At 36.5% G+C, this 21,405-nt stretch overlaps 1 protein-coding gene and 1 non-coding gene across 16 annotated transcripts in view; both read right to left on the bottom strand.

Annotated features, from left to right (window-relative positions):
• The window catches only part of TLN2 (talin 2), a 596,702-nt gene that overhangs the window by 17,542 nt on the left and 557,755 nt on the right, over nt 1-21,405 (bottom strand). For all 15 annotated transcript variants that reach the window (XM_056808077.1, XM_056808019.1, XM_056808054.1 and 12 more), the window contains 2 exons: nt 14,935-15,040; nt 12,911-13,035 (listed from right to left, as the gene is read on the bottom strand). In XM_056808077.1, coding sequence (XP_056664055.1) covers nt 12,911-13,035; nt 14,935-15,040 — 231 coding nt within the window. The remainder of the gene's footprint in view (nt 1-12,910; nt 13,036-14,934; nt 15,041-21,405) is intronic.
• Nucleotides 9,270-9,354, bottom strand: MIR190A (microRNA mir-190a). The gene has a single exon (NR_034971.1). It is a non-coding gene; the product is annotated as a microRNA mir-190a (primary transcript).

The following is a 21,405-nucleotide window of genomic DNA, read 5'->3' as shown; positions in this document are numbered from 1 at the left end:
TCAACTAGAAAAAGGCTGGGCTTAAGGAGGTGCCACTTGAAACACAAGGCATATGTCATCTTTGGCCATTGACTTTGTGTTCTTCTATTAGATACATCTTCATTGGATCACCCAGGGAGACAGAGACAAGCTGTTCCAGTTCAAATGGCATAGCATCCTGGGATGCTGAAGGTGTGGCAGGCATTTGATCAAGGAGCAGCCAAGTATCAATTCCAAATGGCTAATGTGGTGAGTTGGGAGACTTCATGGGTCTGTCCTTCAAGTCAGACTTGCAAACAACTCAAATCAAACCATAATCAATGATATCAACATTAACGTAACTGTTCTGTACATCCGTGTCCTTAGCAATTGAACTCAATACAACAAAATGTCCAACTTGGGTTTTTACAACATGATAAAAGGGGAATTTCAAAATAAAATAAATCCTTAAAAAGAGATTGGGGTACCCTCTAAGAATCAGAAGATGGACGTGGCATAAAGACATTTGCTATATCCTTCTTATCCTAGAATCCTGTTAGCTAATCTGACTATAAAATGGAATTTGGGTTAAGATGGATATAGTTTGGACTTCCATCTAATAAGTGGTGAGAAGTAGGGTGCCTAGATTATTATTGGAATTTTTCAAGGACTTTACTATAAAACAATTTAGTTAAAATGTGGTCCCATGCCATTATATGATGTCAAGACTCTACTTTATAAAGAAATAATCACTGAGGTTAAGGTGTTTTCTTTTTTGGTGTTTTGGATATTCATTGGTAGGGAGAAGTGTATGTGTCAGAACACTTGAATTCTGGGAAGCCTATAGAATTTTGGAACTGGAAGGTATCTTAGTGATCAACCCACTCATCTGGAATAGGAGAAAAATGAGGTCCCGAAAGAGTGATATGTGCACGGCCATATAGCAAGGCCAAGGCCAAAATTAGAGTCTAGACTCTAGACTCAGACTGCTGACCTAGCAGGAGAGGTCTGAAGAGTATCAGCTCAGTAGAGTTTTCATTTTCCCAAACTATGACGTTTTAACTGAATGATAAATCCATCCATTTATTCATTCAATTTAACAAACATTCTTTAGGTATTCCAAAATTATTCCTGGTACATACAGAGTAAAGTACTAGTTTCTAGTAGAAAATATTCAGTATATAGAATTCCAAATAAGTGGAATCTTCCCAATCTTTGTGTATTGGCAAATTAAGCAACATCAAATCTCATTATAGCAAAGTTTAAGAGATCCACCAACTTTTTCTGACATTTTGACATCAAATATATTTGAAATATATATTCTTCTGCCTGGGAAATTAGACATTTTTTTGATGCACTGAAATTATGATTATCACTTGCATTTATTATTATGCTATTTGGTCGGCACTTATTCCCAACAGCAAATTCTTTAAAGCTTAAGATGTGTTTTGAAAAGTTACTGGGTAGAAGGTCATTAATGCTGTTGCTGCCCTCCTAAGAAGGGTTTCAAATGGACAGCTTGATGGTCAAAGGGAGAAGGTAGGATGGAAGATATTTAGACATTAAGTGGGGTAATGAAACTGGCACTGTCTGGAAGCAGTTTTATCAGTAAATCCAAACCCACTCTGCTGAAAGCACGATCAATTAAAGGGCACTTGGGTCACCTTTGTGGTGCATGACTCCTTTTTGAAGAGCTGAATGAACCCTACCAAAGCCATCATGGTCTTTGCAGTCCAGTATCTATGAATACAAAGGTTCTCTGACAGAGATATTGGTTACTCTTTGAGTATTCCCCACAAATGGCTGCCTTCTCATCATAATAACAGCAAATGGGACCTATTAATGGGAAAGGCTAGGAAAAATCAAGGGCAAATGCTCAACTATTCACACTCAGAAAAGAAGAAACACTGACTTGGTGTATCCTCTAAAGATTTTCCTGGTTAAAGGACCACTATAAAAATGGGAGGCTTGGTGGCCAGAGGCTGGAGGTAAATGGCAAAAAGAGTCCTCTTGCTATAATGGAAAGAATGCTAGGATATAGTTTGGGAGACCTAGGTCTGAATTCTAGTTCTACAATAAAGAGCTTTATGACCTTGAACAGAATTCTCCCACTGTCAGGGGTATATTTTCCTCATCATTTCTTCTTCTTTTTTTTTTTAAGAGAAGTTTGGCCAAATGATTTCTAGCTTCCTTCTAGATACAATATTCTACATTAGACTTTTATTTTAATTAGGACTACTGGTTAAATCTCTATTCTCAGATAGAGAAGAAAATAAAGACAAAAGACCCCATCAAAACCTGTGCTCTAGTTTCCAAGAAGAATTAGACGTTAAAAAAAGGCCATGGGGTTTTTGTATGAATCTGCTTTAAATGAAAATCTATTATGACTGATTATATATATATATATATATATATATATATATATATATATATATATATAAGCTAGCTAGTTGATTGAAGACTGCTTTTTGTTTTTACTCACTGGTATTGCATGTAGGACTTTAAAAATGAGACAAAATTCTGAATTTAAATGGGATAAACCCTTTAAAGGCAGAAATGTGGTGTAGGAGATAGTGGTGGTCTCACCATCAAGAAAATTTGGGTTCTGGTCTCATCTCTCCTACATGCTGGCTCAGTGATGCTGGACAAGTCACTTAACTTTGCTCCAGGAGTATAAGCCTGGCAAGGTCCTGACCTGCATTATAATACCATCAGAGCCAGCCTTTATTTCTGTCCCTAACTGATATAGAAATCATTCATTCACATGACCCATTAGAAAAATAAGTATGAGGAAGTCAGAGAAACAAGGGAAGATTTGTATAAACTGATTCAGAATGAAGAAAGAAGAACTGAGGTTAATAATATACACAGTAACTACAGTCAGGTAGATATCATTAAAAATAGTTGAGTTCTGATGAAGGGTCATGAAACACCTCTGACTTATTGAACTGACAAAGAAACACACAGTTGCTCTTTCAGTAGAGAGTGGGAGACTACAGATAAGGGATACAGTATAAACAGTCAGCCTGTCTGCCCTCTGTCCTTTAGTTTGGTTTAAGTGCTTTTCTTTTTCCCAAGGAAGGCATAAGGGCAGGAGGAGTTCAGAGGAAATTACTGGTATAAAAAAAGGTACAACAAAATAAATTATGTAGATAGATGAATGATTAAAAAGGGGAGCCAGAAAAGAAAGAAAAAAAGGTTTGCCTAATGAGTATTGAATCTGTGTGATTTATGCTCTCTGCCCCCACCACATATTAAACAATTGCAAAGGCTGTTTTTGCAAATTTATAAACATTTCAGATGATTCTTGTCAATTATAATGAAAATATTAGCATTGAATTTGCTCGAGACAAAGGAATTGGTAACATGCAGTAGCTGAAGTTAAAATTTCCAATTTCCCTCCACTTCTAGTCAAACATCATGGAGGGAGTTGTCTCCCCCTCCCCCATGTCCATGCCACCCACTTTTTTGGGAGAGGGAAAATGCATCTTCGGTGGACTCTCCAATGGACCTGTTTAGGAACTAGAGACACCTGTGGTAACAGATTGTGAAAGTGGTAACTATGACAGCTTTCCTAATGTACATGTAAAAAAATAAATCAATGGTTACAAAGAGGTCCTAATGAGTGTAATCACAGTCATTAGTGTTTTGTAGTATGTCATACACAAATGCTTAAGGCTTTGAGCATATGAACATTTATGAATGAGCCTAACACTCCCTGCTATGATATTCAAGACTTGGGATTTAAACATGCTTCTATAAAGGCAAATGTGCTTCCATTTGCTATAGGCTATAACTAAAGAAGAACTTACTAGTGTTGGGGAAAAAAAAAGAGTATAAACAGAAGCAAAATTCAAGAATATGTTTACTGTTTGTTCCCTGTTAAGAATCAGGTCTTCTTTCAGCTGGGAAATATGTACATTCACAGCATCTTTTCTGTTTATGTATTCTTTAATTTATTGATCGGTTTATTTTTAAATTACACATTGAAACAAATTTTGGCAATTCTTTTTTGACATTTGTATATTCTTTTAAATTGTTTTTTTTAACCCAACTGTGGCAAACTTACCACCAGAAAACTAACAATGGAATATCCTTACTTTCCCACCGAAAATTAGATGAGCTTTGCTTTATTTCTGCCTTAAAAATGACAAAATGCAAAAAAAGACATAATAATATCACCTACTTATCCAAAGTGTTATGGAATTGAGCAACCCTTGCTGCTAACATCTTCTTTTTGAAAAATAAGGGTTAACAGTCAGATATGGGAAAAGGATCCACTTGTATAAAAGTATTTTTAGCAGCTCTTTTTGTAGTGGCAAAAAAATTGGAAATGGAATGGGTATCTGTCAATTGGGGAACAGCCAGGTAAGTTGTAGTATATGGTTATAATGGAATACTATTGTGCCCTAAGAAATGTCAAACAGGATGAGAATGGAAAAAACTTGAAAAGTCTTAGATGAACTGATGCAAAGTGAAGTGAGCAGAACCAGAAGAAATATATATACAGAATAAGAAATACTGTGCAATGATCAACTGTGAAGTGATTAAACTATAATTAGCAAAACAAGGTCTCAAGACAGTCCAAAGTGACTCATGATAAAAAATACTATCCATAGCCAAAGATGGAACTGATTGCAAATCAAAGCATGACATTTTCCACTTTATTTCCTTCATTAGTTTTTTATTTTATATATAATATGGGTCTTCTGTTATAGCATGAGGAATATGGAAATATGTATTGAATAGAAACACTGATATAATCTATATCAGATAATTTGTTGCCAGGGAGAGGGGTAGAGAATCTGAATTGCAAAATGTTAGAAAATATTGTCAAAAATTGTTTCTATGTGCAATTGAAAAATACTTTAAAAAATTAAATTAAAAAAAGAGTTGGGACAGCTATGTAGTATAAAGGAGAGAGTGCCGTGCCTGGAGTCAAAATTTGACCTGGCTCAAATCTTGTTTATGACATTTCCTAGCTGTGTGATTCTGGGCAAGTCATTTAACCCTAAATGCCCAGCTCTTGTTTCTCTAAAATAAGCCAGAAGGTAAGGGTTGAAAAAAAAAGAAAAATAAGGGCTAATGTCTATCACTATCATGCCAAGTAGGCCAAATATAAGTAAAGGCTGAATTATTACTTGTCCCCTTGGCATCAGCTTGGTTCCTTTTCCTTCTCTTACCAGTTAGTCCTTTACCCAATCAACCAGGGAGAGGACTGGAGAACAAGTAGAGGGTTCATGTGGGGGAACCTCCTGCTCACAAGGATGGAAGGCATCAAAGTCTTCTCTAAATGATGGGCTCCTCTGGTTCCCTCTTCCTCTTCCCTGCCTCTCAAAAGTTCTAGGAGGAGCTCATTATGATTATATTGTTGAGTCATTTCAATTGTGTCTGACTTCATGACCCCATTTTTGGGTTTTCTTGACAAAGATACTGGAGTAGTATACTATTTCTAGTAGTATACTAGTTCCTTTTTTTTTTTTAACAGATGAGGAAACCGAGGCAAACAGGGTTAAGTGACTTGCCCAGAGTCACAGAGCTACTAAATGCCTGAGGCAGAATTTGAATTCATGAAGAAGTCTTCCTGATTCCAAGCCCAGTTTTATTTATAATGGTCCTCAGTAGCTCCCATTATTGTGTTAGTCTCTTTTAATTGTGGCATTTTAAAGGTTGACTTGTAATTCACATCTGGAGCTCAGTTTTTTTTCCCCTTGTGCCATTTTGAATTTTTTTTAAACCACCTAATCTCAAGTCAGGTAATAATTATACTTTCTATTTACAGCCCAATAATAAAACTGGAAATGAAAAAATGCAATATAAATGAGCTATTAAGTAACACAAAATTCTGCCTGTAAGCAGTGTTTGACAACTACATCCTAGGGTTGGCTTTCTACTCTGACAGAGTGCATCTTAGGACAAAGAGTACTGACAAAGAGTCAGGAGGTCTGGATCTCATCTCATGAACTTTAAGTCTCTTCATCTTCCTAAGCCTCAGTTTCTTCATCTGTAAAATGAGACTACTGAGCTTGACGAGCTTTATTTCGGGTCTTTCCCCTTCCTAAAATCCTGTGATTTTATATTAAAATTTTCCAGATGAAACATTTATCCCTCCATCCCTCTTCCTCACAATATTAAGAAACTCCCTCCCTGTCTTTTCATCCAGATATTCCTTCCCCCAGGCTGATATCTATACAAATATCTCTACTTAATGGGGGCTCCGTTGGGATGGGCAAGAAGGAAATGAGGAAGAATTTGTCTTTCTTCTGGTTCACAGCCAGGGGCATCCCGAGGGCACAACAAATCGAGAGTGTTGAACAGGTCACCGGACTCTGCCCCGCTCACTCCCTCTACCCAAGTGGGTTTGCACCTTTGCCCAGCCACAGCCTTGTAGCTAGCTGAGGAGAAACAATGATTACTCTCCGTGTAGCTGCCGATACAAAACTAGGCAGGAGAACAGCTCATTATACAACCTTTCAAGTTAGGAATTCTTGTTTTATTTTGACAGCAAGACATAAAGGTTGAAGTCTAATTATACTAAGTTATGGCAGTATACTGAAATGTTCCTGTCTTATGGGTCAGGTGAATTTTCAGTATTCTAAGCACAGTTAGCTCTACTGAAGAATACTTGCTATTAAAAATAAGGCCACATCCTTCACACCAATTCCTTAAAAAAAATTAAATAGGATTTGGTCTATAAAAGAAGTGTGAATATTTTGCATATATTTAAATGCACTAAAAAATGAGAGAGAGCGAGAACAACATCTAGAACTCTCACATACAGACAAATGAATATTTCCTGCTGCCTGAAAGTCTGTAGGGAAAAAGGGAGGCCCATCTCTATCAAACCCTTTCTCAGTTTTGGCTTTCAGAGTAGTTTATTATCTGCCATGGGGCAAAGGCCATGGCTTGTACGCCCAAACTCAAATTAATTATAGCTCTGGGGTGTGTGAACTGTAAAAAAATGTCTATTTCAATAATGGTATTTTAATATAATTAGTTCTTTGTAATTTTATGTAGACATAGGTTGATTCCTGTTTTGGAAGTCTGATGGGCAATTGGATGGTTCTAAGGCATTCACCCCTTCTATTTGCTCCTAATAAAATCTTAACCCTTTCCCATACTTTCACTCCAAGACTGGAGAAGCTTGGAGCCTATCAAAGGGCTATGGAATAGGGACTCTCCTAGGTTAGCCTGGCTTTGGAGAGGATCCCTCTCCAGAAGTCAAGATTCAGAGAAAAATTTGCGCACCTGGTGTTGGGGAAATAATGCCATGTGAAGGACTCCATGTTCTTTATATTAATTTTTTTTCAAAATCAATGATAATTCTAATGTCAATTACAGGTGTAGAATTTCTGCTTGAAGCTCAGTTCTTCAACGACTTGATTCTGCTTTCAAAAGAAAGCAAAACTACATATAAACAGATAGGCCAGAATCACAAAATGAAAGAAAAGTTAAACTATCAATAGGCCCATCAAAGCTGACCCCTGGACACAAATGGGGGAACTGTCACTGATGACAAAACTGTTTCAGTCTATGAGCATCAGATATAAGTGACAGTCATGTAATTGGGAGTCCCACATTTTGGAAAATATGTTAATTTGAATTTTAAAAACATCTTGTTTTTCCCCAAAATTTTTCCTTGACTAATTCCAATGAGGACAAAGCAGAAGGAAAACGTTTCAGGTGAGGTGATGGTTTATACCTTAACTATTTGGAAAGCTTTTTCCAAAATGAGCCCCTCTTTTTAGATCTATTCCCATTCACCATAGATTACAAAAGAAAGGTAATGCATTTCAAATGAAACGTTTTCCCTCAGGATCCTCTCAAAGAGCTTGGTTAACCAAAAAAAAAAAAGCTCACCAGCACAATTCATTGCCTTGATTTAAGATAACCATTAGCTCAAAGAATTTCACAGACAATTACTTTTTGGTCAAAGGACAAGTAGTCAAGGGATAAAAAGTCAAGGAAGTTGTTTACTGATGAAACGAAGATGAGCTTAGATTCTGGTAACACAGCACCTTTAAACAAGTTTTAAAATTTTGTGTCTTTTTTTGAATGAAAGAAATAAGGTATTCATTATTGTCTTGTTGGGGCTCAAAGAATGTGAAAGGCCACCCTCTATCCCGGGATGCAGGGAACCAAGAATCTACACTCCTGAGAGGCCCAGAAGAAATCACATTTTATAACATCAATATCAAATAATTTTGGATGTTAAAGAATGTTCATGCCATGTCCTTAAATCTATGCTATTGCTGGCTGTGCAAATTTAATATTCATTTATTGAACTTGCAATTCTATAGGAGTTTTTTTTTAAATCATGTCTGCCTATTCTATTTCATTGGCAAACTGGATTTTTTTTTTGAATATATAACACAGTGGTAATAAATTGTGAAGCTAATGCTCAAGAACAACCAAGACTTTGCTTTCTTCTTGGGAAATGAAAGGGTCCAGGAGACTCTTATGTGTAAGGAAAAGAAAATTTCTAAACAAATTAGAATTGCAAACCTTCCAACAACAGTTATGGTTTGTTTGTTAGGTTCTGCTTAGTTACAGTAACTAAGCTTACTAATGGTAAGCGATATCAGTTCAGGAAACTCCCTGGACGAACCATTATTTACATTGTACTATTTTTACTAAACTTATTAAGGTTAATCCTTTTTGAGGTTAAGGATTAATCTAGATGACCTCGGTGGCCCTTTCCAACTCTGAGCTTCCAAGATACTATGAGGATTTCCATCAAACTCTCGATGTCAAGTTACAACATAAATCCAATTGCCACTGGATGTTTTGGTTGACACTTATTGTACCTGATCTTAAAAGCAATTAGATGTTTTTGGTCGAGTTTTCATCCTTTTTATTTTAGTTGAAATTTTGAGATAGCAAAAAATCTGGAGATTAATCTGAGGACCAGAAAAGGAATGAATTGCAATGGAAAAAAGAAAGCAAACCTCCGAGTTTGGTAGCTATAATACTTAACTTTATCACTTGCAAAAGGAAGGTGCTAGTTGGATTTCTCCTGCTATCTTTTTTGTCACTGAGGATTTGCATATATGCAGATAGACCTATGAAATACAGTTCCTCAAACCCCAAATTCCGGAGGAAACTAATAATAATTATGTGATTTGTGTTTATAATAAAAAAATCTTGCAACACTGATACAGTTCCCAAGCACAACCCAAATGAGTGGAATATTTTCATATTTCTACAACATGATATAAGAATAAAAGTCTGAAGTCTTCTAAATATTCTTGTGACCTTAAAGTATTCCTCCCTGTTGCCTTATAGACTATATTATGAGCCCCCGGAGACAGGGCAGGACACTGTAGGAATATGTTTGATATATAGTTGGATTAAATAACAACCTAATATATCAAACATATCACACAGAGGCCTGCAGAAAAGGCATCCAGGTTTGATTGAGCTTGAAAATGGACACAGAATTGAAGACTATGACAGCAGGGAATGGTCATCAGCTACTAGAGACGCAACTTCTTTACCTGTCTTTGGAGGCATAAGTCTATCTGTGAGTGTGGAAATAGCACTATTAGCAATATGGTACATGCATAAGCTCTCTAACATTTTTATTCCATCATCATATCACATTTCCAATCAAAAAGTTAATTCAGCAAGGTAGGTTTTTTTTTTTTCTTCTTCTGAAGATCCAATGCAAAAGAGATGCTTAAATTTTAAGAATCTGAATTGGGAGTGTATCAGGCAACATCTTCACAAGTCAAGGACCATTATACCCTAAAAATAGGCATTTTGAGCATATGGCAAACAGAATAATTTCACCAACAATATCACCTTCCCAAAGGTGGTTCACAAAATCAACGGAAATGCCCAATTATATGCTTTATAATCACTAGCACCCATTAAGTGTTCAAAGTCGGTTATGGTAACTACACACAATTTCCCATAATCATGAAAACAAATATTAATCTTACATTGTGTGTGAATATTTGTTTTCCTAAAGTACAAATATTACAATAACTGATTATAAAAATATTTTTGAAAAAAGTTAATCTAAAAAAAGGGAAGGTTAGAGAGAGATGATGAGTGGGGTTGAGAGAAGGGAAACAAGGAGGTAGAAAAATGAGTATATAAATGAAAACTTAAAAAAAATTTTTGAAATTTAATTATTTTCATTCACTTGGGAAATATCTATAGGCAAAAGTATTTTGTTTAATACAGACTTTAGCAAAACAGCAAAGAAAGCAGATGATTCTCTAAGACAGATTAGAATATTATGGTTTGGGTAAGTAGTTTTCCCAGAATGATTAGGCAGATAACATGAGACGTGTGAAAGGCTCTGAATCAAGAGTTTCCCACCATCTATTGGGAGAAGAGAGACTGGCTTTGGATCACTAGCCCTGAGTAACAATATACACCTCTTAAGGGGAGACCTGACCTCAAATAAGTAACATAAATGTAAAGACTCACATCAACCACTTAAATGATGACTTTCATTTTAGTTTAATGATTTTGTTGCTTTGGTATTGAAATTATTACATTAAATGTGACATCTATAGCAACATCTTTAAAGAAAATAAGGATTAGAGGCCTGAACTACAATCTCAAGAAGCTTTTTAAATGTAGTACCCAAAGGCACTAAATCTGCTAACCAATGATCACTTGGGCTCCCTTATAGGTTAAATGGGAATTTCCCAGGAGACCGGAGAAGTAACATACTTTAAAGAATCAAGTAGGCAGGAAGTTGATTCTTTAATAACTCGAATCTTCTAAAATGTTTCTTTTATTTCTAAAATGAATCTAAGTCATGATGACTATTACAAACTACAGCCTTTGGTCCCCTGTTGCTACTAAAGACAACAAAAACAAAAAATACATCTGAACATATGAACGGAGCAGTAGAATATAATTGTGTCTGTATCCACATTAGTTTGCCGTTTCTTCCAGTCACTTATTTGTCAACTGGATTGCTTCTAAGTCCAAACAGGCATTTTCCCTGAGACTAGGGCCTTGTGGCAATTTTCTATAGAGGATAGAGCAGGCAGAGGCCACAGCCTTTAGAAACTTTCCTGGTGGCCTGGTACTATTGTGTGCAATTATCTGGCCTGCTGTGTGGAGATTCTCATCCCAGTCAAGATGAATTCCAATTTGCTAGAACTCTGTTCTCACTGCCATGATAGGGAGCTCATAATAGTCTGAAATGCCCTGGTACTCAAATCCATGAGTCTCATCCTCCCTAAATCGAGTCAAATGACATATTAGGTGAATATCAATTAGAGGGAGAGAAACTGAAATTCAGAACCAGAAAAGAACTTAGAATAATTCTTCAAAAGGAAAAAAAAAGCAGAAAGAACAGAGTTTTAGAATGTTATTACATTGAAATGTTAATATAAAACCAGGTTTCTTCCCCCAAAGATTCAAAGTTTCCATTGAAGTGGTTTAGATGTTAGCATTGATCTTTTCAAAGAGTTATTAGTCAGGTGCTCTTGTGAGATGGATATAGAAAAAAATGAGGTGGGGAGAGGGAACAATTAAGGATCATTTACCCCAAATTCTAATTTGACAGCTGTTTCCACAGTTTAAGGCTCACCTTTGACTTAAGAAGAAACTGATTATTTTCAAAAATCCAGAAAATAGAAAAAGAAAATATTTATTTCTTATACACTTTTGTGTTTTGGTTTGAAAGAAAAATTATAACTTTCCCCAGACATCTCACAATCTCATGATTTCATGATAAAATGAAGAACCTAAAATCTTAAACTATCAAGTCATCTTAATAAGGTTTATTATTATTATTATTATTTTCTTTGAAGGTTTTCCCTAGGACAGGAAGATATTTGTTTTTAGAAGAGAACTGTAAGGAACCTAATAGCTCTGGAATATATCCCCAATTTTAATAAACTCATTAAACCATGATAAATGTTGATATACAATGGTCAGTAACCTTTTTTTTGAGGAATCAGATGTAGTAAAATATTTTGTATTTATACCTTTCATAAAAGGGTGGAGAGACTATACACAGAATGGAGAGCCTTCTCTTAAGACTACCAACCTTTCTGTGGGAAGGTACTACTTATTTGTTAGAGGACTCACAGTCAAAGAAGTGAGGGCTCTAACAGGGAACATGGAGGAACATCTTAACCAGTTAATATATTTTTTATTGGACTTGTCCATGGTGGGTAGGGGGTAGTGATGATTACTCAATGATGGAATGTGAAGCCAGTTTACTTGTTGTAAACTCTAAGCTTAAATTTGTATATAGTTTTTCAACTTTAGATCTTCTTTCTATCTATAATCCTTTTTGAAAAAAAGTAGTTTACTTTGTGAAAGAGATTTTCTATCTCCTTTCTCTCTCCTCTTCCCATCTCTCTCACAACCAGACACACATGACCTTAAATTCCAATATCTATTAAAAAAGCAAAAAACAGAAATAGGAAAAACATCAAACTCTAGTCTATTTGTGGAAGAAGACATTTATGAATGCTTCATTTTGGACAAGGGTTCTTTGGATTAATCTTAAAGGATAGATTCAACATTGCTTAGTCTCCTCCTATAGATTTGTTGTCAAGGTTCTAGGTTTAGGAAGATGGCAGTAAAAAATTCCTTGGACTTATCAACCATATTGCCATCATTTCAGGCCAATTTCACACCAGTATTGAGGTATGTAGCATATATAAAGATATATGACTTTTCAGGGTTCTTTCCTTCAGGGAAAGTCTCACAAAAATTAAGGAATTCAACATAAAGATGGTAGCTTCATTTATTAATAGGTGCTTCCCAGGAAAGCATTTTATAAATATTTCTATGTATGAGAGTAGGAATTCCATACTATGAAAAGGTTATTAACAGATTCACAGTCCTGACAATGTGGAAGTGAACAAGCTAGATCCTCATCCCATTCCTATTCTTCTCCCACCTCCCCATTTCTGGAATCACACAGTCATCCTGTTGACATCACAAGAGTACAGTGACAGACACTCACTTTTGGTTTAGCTCTTGGCTTCAGCTGCTCTAACTTCTTAGCTGCAGCCTCAATGGATGCTGCAGCTCCCAGCAATTCAGTTTCAGCAATGACTGTTGGGTCTTCTGGATCTACCCACTCTGTACCTGAAAATGAGTTTAAAACATTATTATTCTCAGTAGTCAGGGCTCTTGAACTATGGATGCAATGTGATAGAACTCTAATGGTTTCCTGGAATTGGATTTAGTTCCTTCTCATCTCAAAGACTTATTTCAAAGAAAGAGAGAGCACTTAATTTTGAGGACATCTTGTGTAAATCTTTCCTTTTGATATCACTCGTGTAACTTTTTCAGGAGTTGTCATTAGTTAGAACTTTGGCAATCAAGCTCACACAAACCAAGACTGTCTCTTTGTGGAATCCTAATACTGCCTTGAGTCAAAAATTTTAGAAAGTCCAACATCCTTACATATGCTAGATACCTTAACACTGGAATGAAATTGGCTTGAAATGATGGCAGTATGGCTGGGTTTGTACCCCAAAGAGATAATAAGGAAAAAGACACGTACAAGAATATTCATAGCTGCGTTCTTTGTGGTGGCCAAAAATTGGAAAATGAGGGGATGCCCTTCAGTTGGGGAATGGATGAACAAATTGTGGTATATATTGGTGATGGAATACTATTGTGCTAAAAGGAATAATAAAGTGGAGGAATTCCATGGAGACTGGAACAGCCTCCAGAAAGTGATGCAGAGTGAGAGAACCAAGAGAGGCTGATACACTGTGGTACAATCGAAGGTAATGGACTTCTCCATTAGTGGCAATGCAGTGATCCTGAACTATTCAGAGGGACATATGAGAAAGAATATTATCCACATTCAGAGGAAGAACTGTGGGAGCAGAAATACAGAAGAAAAACAACTGCTTGATCACATGGGTTGATGGGGATATGACTGGGGATGTAGACTCTAAACGATCACCCCAGTGCAAATATTAATAATATGGAAAAAGGTCTTGATCCAAGACACATGTAAACCCAGTGGAATTACGTGTCAGATATGGGAAGGGGGTGGGGGAGGGGAGGGAAAGAACATGAGTCTTGTAACCATGGAAAAATGTTCTAAATCCATTAATTAAATAAAATTTTCAAAAAATTAAAAAAAAAAAAGAAATGAAGGCAGTATGGAGGACAAGTCCAAAGAATTCTTTGCTGCCATCTTCCTAAATGACACATGGGATGAAACACTGATCTATAGCAGATACAGGACTGCAGAGAAGCTTGCTAGGAAAGCAGCACTCAGAATAGATTAAATGGCCTACCATGCTTTCTGTAATTCTGGGCTTTGAGGGTAGTATGGCATAGTGGATGCAAAGCTAGTTTTGGAGTCAGGAAAATTTGGATTTTAGTCATGCCTTTGACACATACTGGCTATGAAGCCCAGGTGTCAAGAAGACCAGAATTTGAATTTGGCCTTAGAATCTTTCTAGCAATGAGACTCTGGGCAAGTCATTTAACCTCTGCTTGCCTCCGTTGTAAAGTGGGGATAAATGGGAAGAGGAGCATCTACCTTTTAGGTTGTTGGGAGCTCCAATGAGATAAAAATTGTGAAACTTAACACAGTGCCTGGCACATAACAGATGCTTAACAAATGCTTCTTTCCATCCTCCCTCTCTCTAGGCAACTCTCTAGGATTTACAAATTGCAGAGAAGTGGCCATCCTGTAATAGTAGAAGACATTTCCTCACACCTGGCAGTTCTCTACACCAATGAAATCACAGGTCCATTGCCTCCCCTTATTGCTAGTCTCTGGACAAAAATATATATCAAATAATGACGGGATCAGGGAAAGGAGTTTTAAAGTGGCTCTTCTTTACAAAAGATCGATGCAGTACAGAGAGAGGGGAGAAGACCTTTTCTAATGACTACAATTTAATTTCTACAACCCAGCAAATGACCAAAACAAAACAAAAAACAAACACGGCCTCTTCATGAGGGGGAGGAGTGTTGTCCGTCTGGGGCAGGATAAGGAGAGAGCACCAAACGCACCTTTCATGGCTTCTGCAGCCTGGATAAGCTCCGTCACAGCACCCGCCACTCGCTTGGAGAACGCAGCCAACTGATGCTTTAAGTCTGGTGTTGGTTTCTGAAGAATCTACGTATGAAAAGAACCAAAGGCAAGATTACACGGTGCTGATACAGAAAATATACTCCTACGTCTGTGGAAGCTCACACATCAGATAAAGGGCTAAAGCTTAAAACAAACAAAAAACCCCACCACAACCCTGCACATATCACATCTAAATTCTAAGGAACACACACCCACACAACACTGAAGTTACTATATAAGTACCAACAAACATTTGACAACAGAGCAAATGTGTGACCTAAACCCAATGACTGTTAGTACCTAGAAATCCAACAGTTTGGTCTTAGGTGATAGGAATCCTCAAGAGTCTAAGCATGATAAATTCTAGATTTTTGAGTATGATTTTTGGGGGGGAGGAGGTGGGGACATGAAGGGGAAGAATTCTGATGATTGAAAAAAAAGGGAAATTGACTTTCATCCTTATATGTTTACTTGAGGTTGACTTTTATTTTAAATGGTGATAAAAAAGATAGGTCCTGGGGGCAACTAAGTGGTTCAGTGGATTGATAACCAGATCCAGAGACAGGAGGTCTTGGTTTCAAATCTGGCCTCAGATACTTTCTAGCTTTGTGACCCTGGGAAAGTCACTTAACTCTTATTGCCTAGCCCTTACTGCTCTTCTGCTCTGGAACCAATACTCAACATTGATCCTAAGATAGAATTTTGAAAAAAATAAAGATAGGGGGCAGCTGGGTAGCTCAGTGGATGGAGAGCCAGGCCTAGAGATGGGAAGTCCTAGGTTCAAATCTGGCGGCATACACTTCCCAGCTGTGTGACCCTGGGCCAGTCACTTAACCCCCATTGCCTAGCCCTTACCATTCTTCTGCCTTAGAACCAATACACAGTATTAATTCCAAGATGGAAGGTAAGGGTTTAAAAAAATAAAATAAAGATAGAAATGGTTCTTTCTTTTTTCTATTTCAGGTCAGATGACATTTTCTAGCTGAGTTCTTCTTCAATCCATCAAAGGAAGTCAATTTTGTTGTTCAGTCATTTCAGTTGTGTCTGATTCTTCATGACACTATTTGAGGTTTTTTTAATGTCTCCTCATTGTCATTCTCTTTAATGAACTCTGAAATTGTTTCTATGATTTCTTCTTTGACCCACCAGTTTTGAAGAATTAGATTAGTTTCCAATTAATTTAAAATTTGCCTTTCCATGGACCCTTGTTAATTACAATTTTTATTGCATTATGATCTAAAAAAATGGCATTAATTATTTCTACTATTTCAGGTTTTCTTGAAAAAGATCTTGGAATAGTTTGTCATTTCCTCCTCCAGTTCATTTTCAGATAACCAATGAGGAAACAGAGGCAAATAGGGTTAAGTGACCTGCAAAGGGTCACAAGCTAGTAAGTGCCTAAGGCTGGATTTGAACTCAGGGCTTTCTGACTCCAGTCCCAGTGCTAGGCTATTTACCACCTAGTTGCCCCAAGGAAGTCACTAGAACTAAGATAATGTGAACTACTAATTCGATTCCATTAATTCTTGGTTTCCCCCTAAACTCACTCCTTCCTTTATTCTCTCTCTCTATTCACACTGGCAATCTTCAGATTTAGGGAACATAAGAAATTCATAAATTCATACTAAGACTTTTTGGGTCACATTTCTATTAATGAACTCATAGCACAATCCTTTCTTTTGAGCCCTTCTGAACAAACAAAACAAAACAAACAAAAAGACTTCTTTATGATGAGAAGGGGTATGGTCAATTTGGTGCAGGATAACGAAAGAGATGGAAACAATTTCTATTTTTATGTTAACATTCTTTCACAGAGACAATCTGGAAGCAAGGTGATTTCTAATGGAAGGAAACAGAATCAAATTAAAATTCTGCTAGTGGAAATGAAGGTAATTTCAGCACCACTTAAAGATTACATATTATGGTTGTGCATAAATGTTGAACTGATTACAAGAGATTACGATGGATTCTCTCACTGAATGCTTATAAATGAACTTACACATGTTAATTTTTTTCTTTGTATCATCTCTTATAGAGGAATGTCCTTGCCTTAGTCTTTTCTCTTTCTATACTATTTCACAAAATAATTTCATCAGCTCCCATGAATTCAAGCATTTCTATGCCAATGATTCTCAGATCTACTGATCCAGTCCTTTTGCACATTTTCGTAATCTTGAACTCAACGTGTCCAAAACTGAACTTAATATCTGCCCCCCCCCCCCCTTCTACCTTTCCTGTTACTGTGGAAGGTGGGGAGAAGGAAGATGGTGGTACCTTCTACAAAGGTGAAACCAACACGCACGTGGATGTGTAGATGTGTAGATTTACTTCTCCCTGGCAGACGCTTTAACTGGACAATGAATTTGGCTCAGAATTAAGAAGAGAGGGTTTGAGTTCGATTAGGAAATGAGAGCACTTTCAACTACTTCAAACTTTTCCCTGAAACCAAAACCCATCTCTTTGTACTAGAGAGTTCATTCTTGACAGAAAGACGCCAGTCAAGCAATACTACAGTCTCAAAATATTTCTCTAAACTGGGGGAGTTGGTGGAGATAGACTAAAGAAAACAAATTGACCAAAAGATAAATTCAGGATGTCCTAAAAGGATTAGTGTGGTTTTAGGGTTATGTTTTAATGGCTTAAAGCTGCATTAAGACTTCTGGGATGCTCTGTATTGATGGAAACACTTACCATCTGCCAGGCACTATATGAAGTGATGGGGATATAGAGACAAAAATAAAATAATCTGGGCAAGGGGGACATATGGATAATAAGAACATATATAGGAATACAAAACACATATAAATTAGATAAAAGTTATTTTTTTGGGGGTGCAGAATTTCTCATGATAGAAAGTAGAAATAAAAAAGGCTCCATGCAGAAGGTGGCATTCTAACGGACCCTTGAAGCATATGAAGCAAAACAAAGCCCAGAAAAGCAATTATGTAAGATCATGTGTACATAGAGGAGTCTAAGCTAGAAATGACAGAATTTTGAGATGGAAAAAGGATAGACTCTTAAGTATATGAAATAAATTGGGAAGAGAATATTGGCTAGTATTACTACTACCATAAAAAAGATTAAAACAGGGCATTCGTGACTACCAACCCACATGCTTACTTTCTTACTTGTAGAAAATATTTATGTTTCTAGGACATATTTGATGAAGGGAGGAGAGGAGAACAGGAAGGGGAAGGAAATTAGGGCTAGCCATCTAAAGTACTGTTGAATGGCTTGTTGTATGAGTTGTGGAACACTCCGGTCTCAGAAAAATAAAAAATGACAATTATACAGTAAGGGTAATAGAAGGATAGGGTGGGTGTAGACAGGCAGTCATAGGTTATCAATGACAAACTATCCACAAGAGGCTTCATCCAAACGTAACCAGAAAAAGGCAGAACTCCCATGGAGCAAGAGTGAAAGATAAGAGATGGAAAGCCCAAGTTTCGCTTTGGTGTCTATGTCAAGTTTGTTAAGAGACCTAATGGAAGGCTCCTATCACACACAGGAGCTATTAACAACAGTCTCACGAGGGGAGAAAGCAGGGACTGGTTGGATCTTGCACTATGGGTAAGAATAAACAGTGATAGGTTAAAAGATCTATTTTTTTAATGGTGAGAAATTAGCTCCGTGTGATTTAGTAAACTAGTTAAATTTAGGCAGGCAACCTCTTCAGTCTATGAAAATGACTCAAAGAGGTTATTATAAGTGGCAGATGGCAAAGCTTTTGGACTCCAACATATTGGTGAGATTGAAGGGAAAAGATCACAAAAAACTTTCGGTCTCATTAGCTAGAAATTATTTTCCTCCAGCATAACAGTACATATTTATTGAACACTTTGAGGTTTGGAAACTTTTTTTTTGTCTTTTCTATGCTATTCTATGACATTGTAAATGTTTACAAAGTATGTTAGGTTTTCTTTTGGTAACACAAAATTTTCCCAATACCTCAATTTTTTGATCTCCAAAGAGATTACTATGATTTCCTTGGTAGATATTTAGCCACTAGTTTTGCTTTATTATTTCTTAACTAAGTCATCTTTCTCCTTCCCACTTAAAAAAAAAGAGATTTGGGGAAAAACATTCAATTCATCTACTTTTCTTTTAGTTTTTAGGAACTCTGATTATTCCAAAAGTGTTAAAAATAAAGCTACTGGGTCCTTGGCAATTTTTCAATGACTCGGAGGAACTTAATTGATTCAATTCAACATCTATTTATTTGTTCATTTATTTTTAATCTTTCAATATTTTATTTTCCTCAATTATACGTAAAAATTTAACATTAGTCTTTTAAAATTTTGAGTTTCAACAACCATTTATTAAGTGGTTCATGTCTATTTGTAAGTCTAGAGGCAACATGGAATTGAGGGTACAGAACTGGCCTTAGGGTCAGGAATACTTGGGTTCAAGTCTTGCCTCTGACAAATACTGATTATGATCTGTACGAAGTCATCTAACCTCCCAGTGTCCCAATCTGACTCTGGAATTCTTGCACAAGCAATAAAACTATCTCTTTTTGTAGGGAGCTTATATTCTAGTGAAGGAGGAGAGGGAGAGAGAGAGAGAGAGAGAGAGAGAGAGAGAGAGAGAGAGAGAGAGAGAGAGAGAGAGAGAGAGAGAGAGAGAGAGAGAGAGAGAGAGAGAGAGAGAGAGAGAGCGTGCTCCAATGCTTTAATTCTTTAAGTTAATCAAGAGGAGCTAATTGTGAATTCTTATTGGGAGTTCCCTACATCAGTTATGTCACAGTTGTGGTAAAAATTTATAATATATATATACAAGGCACTGTGTTATAAAATGGAGTTTAAAGATAAAAGACATAGTTCTAGCCCTCAAAGATTTTCCCTTCTACTGATCCTGAATGAATTGGTTTCTAAGGTATTCTTTGCTCCATCTCCAGCTTATACATATCTTATAGGAGCTGCTGTATAGTTATCTTTCTGTAAAAACTGAAGTTTAAAAAGAAGCATGAAAAGATCCTTGCCATTTTGCCTTTTTTTGTTATTGAGTAAAAGGTTAATGTCTTTGGTTTGGGTCTAAAAGTTACTTCATATCTTATCTTCTTAAAAAAAAAAAACCCCAACAACAAAAACCCCTTACTTTCTCTCTTTAAATCAATAATAAGTTATTGGTTCCAAGGCATACTGGAAAGGGCAAGGCAATTGGAGTAAGTGACTTGCCCAGGTCACAAACTAGGAAGTTTCTGAGGCTAGATTTGAAGTAAAGAGAGAAAACCCCCTAGACAAGGGGGGTGAGTGGGTACAAAGGTAGAGCCTGGAGACAAGAGTAGAATGCAAAAAGAATGGGGGGGGGAGTTAGTTTAATTAAATCACAGAGTGTGGGAAGGGTGTAACTTCCAATGAGGTAAAGATAAGTTGGACTTAGGTTGTGTGGGTCTTTAAAGGCTAAACAAAGGAGTTTGTATTTATTTGTTTATTTATTTATTTGTTTGTTTGTTTATTTATTTATTCACTTATTTATTTATTTACTTATTTATTTACTTATTTATTCACTTATTCACTCATTTATTTATTTATTCATTTATTTATTCATTCATTTATTTATCTATTTATCTATCTATCTATTTATTCATTCATTCATTCATTCATTCACTCATTCATTTATTTATTTATGTATTCCATAGGGTTATAGGAAGTTGCTTAAGCGGATTCAGAAGGGAAGTTCTTTGGTCAGATCTGTGTTAATCAAAAATAACTTTGGCAGCAGTGTGGAAGATTGAATGGTAGAGAGAAACTTCAGGCAAGAAGTCCAAATTTGATAACCTAGTCAAGAGGTGATAGAAACCTGAGGCTTTGTCTGTGTGAAAGGAGAGAAGGAGTTGGATGTAAGAGATGCCATGAAGGCAAAAAAGGCAAGATTTGGCCATGGACTGTTATGTGTGGAACAGAGAAGAATTCAGGATAACATCAAGATTATAGATCTAAGACATTGTAAGAAAATGGCTCCCTTGTCAGAAATAGGGAAATAGGGAAGAGGGAAAGGTTTAGAGAAAAAGATAATGAATTCCGTTTTAGACTTTAAGATGTCTCCAAGATTTCAAGACTGAAATGTCCCCAATAGGCAAGTAATGATGTGGGACTGAAAGTCACCTCCAAGGAGACAATGTGGCTAGGTATAGAGAGAGGGAAGTCATCTATAGACCGAATAGTTAAACTCACAGGAGCTGATGAGGTTCGTAAGAGAGAAAGCAGAAAGGCAAAAAAGAAGATGGCCCACAACAAAATCTTGGTCAACATTCACAGTTAGGGAGCACAACCGGGATGGTGAGCTAACAAAGGGGAATGAGGAGAATGTGGAGGATGAAGAGGTAGAGCAATTTTTCAAGCACTTGGTAATAACGTTCAAATTAAATCAACACAAATAATACTCAGTGACTTCAATGCATATGGAGA

The sequence above is a fragment of the Monodelphis domestica genome, chromosome 1, assembly GCF_027887165.1.
Source record: "Monodelphis domestica isolate mMonDom1 chromosome 1, mMonDom1.pri, whole genome shotgun sequence".
NCBI lineage: Eukaryota > Metazoa > Chordata > Mammalia > Didelphimorphia > Didelphidae > Monodelphis > Monodelphis domestica.
This window is presented reverse-complemented; position numbering and strand designations above follow the sequence as displayed.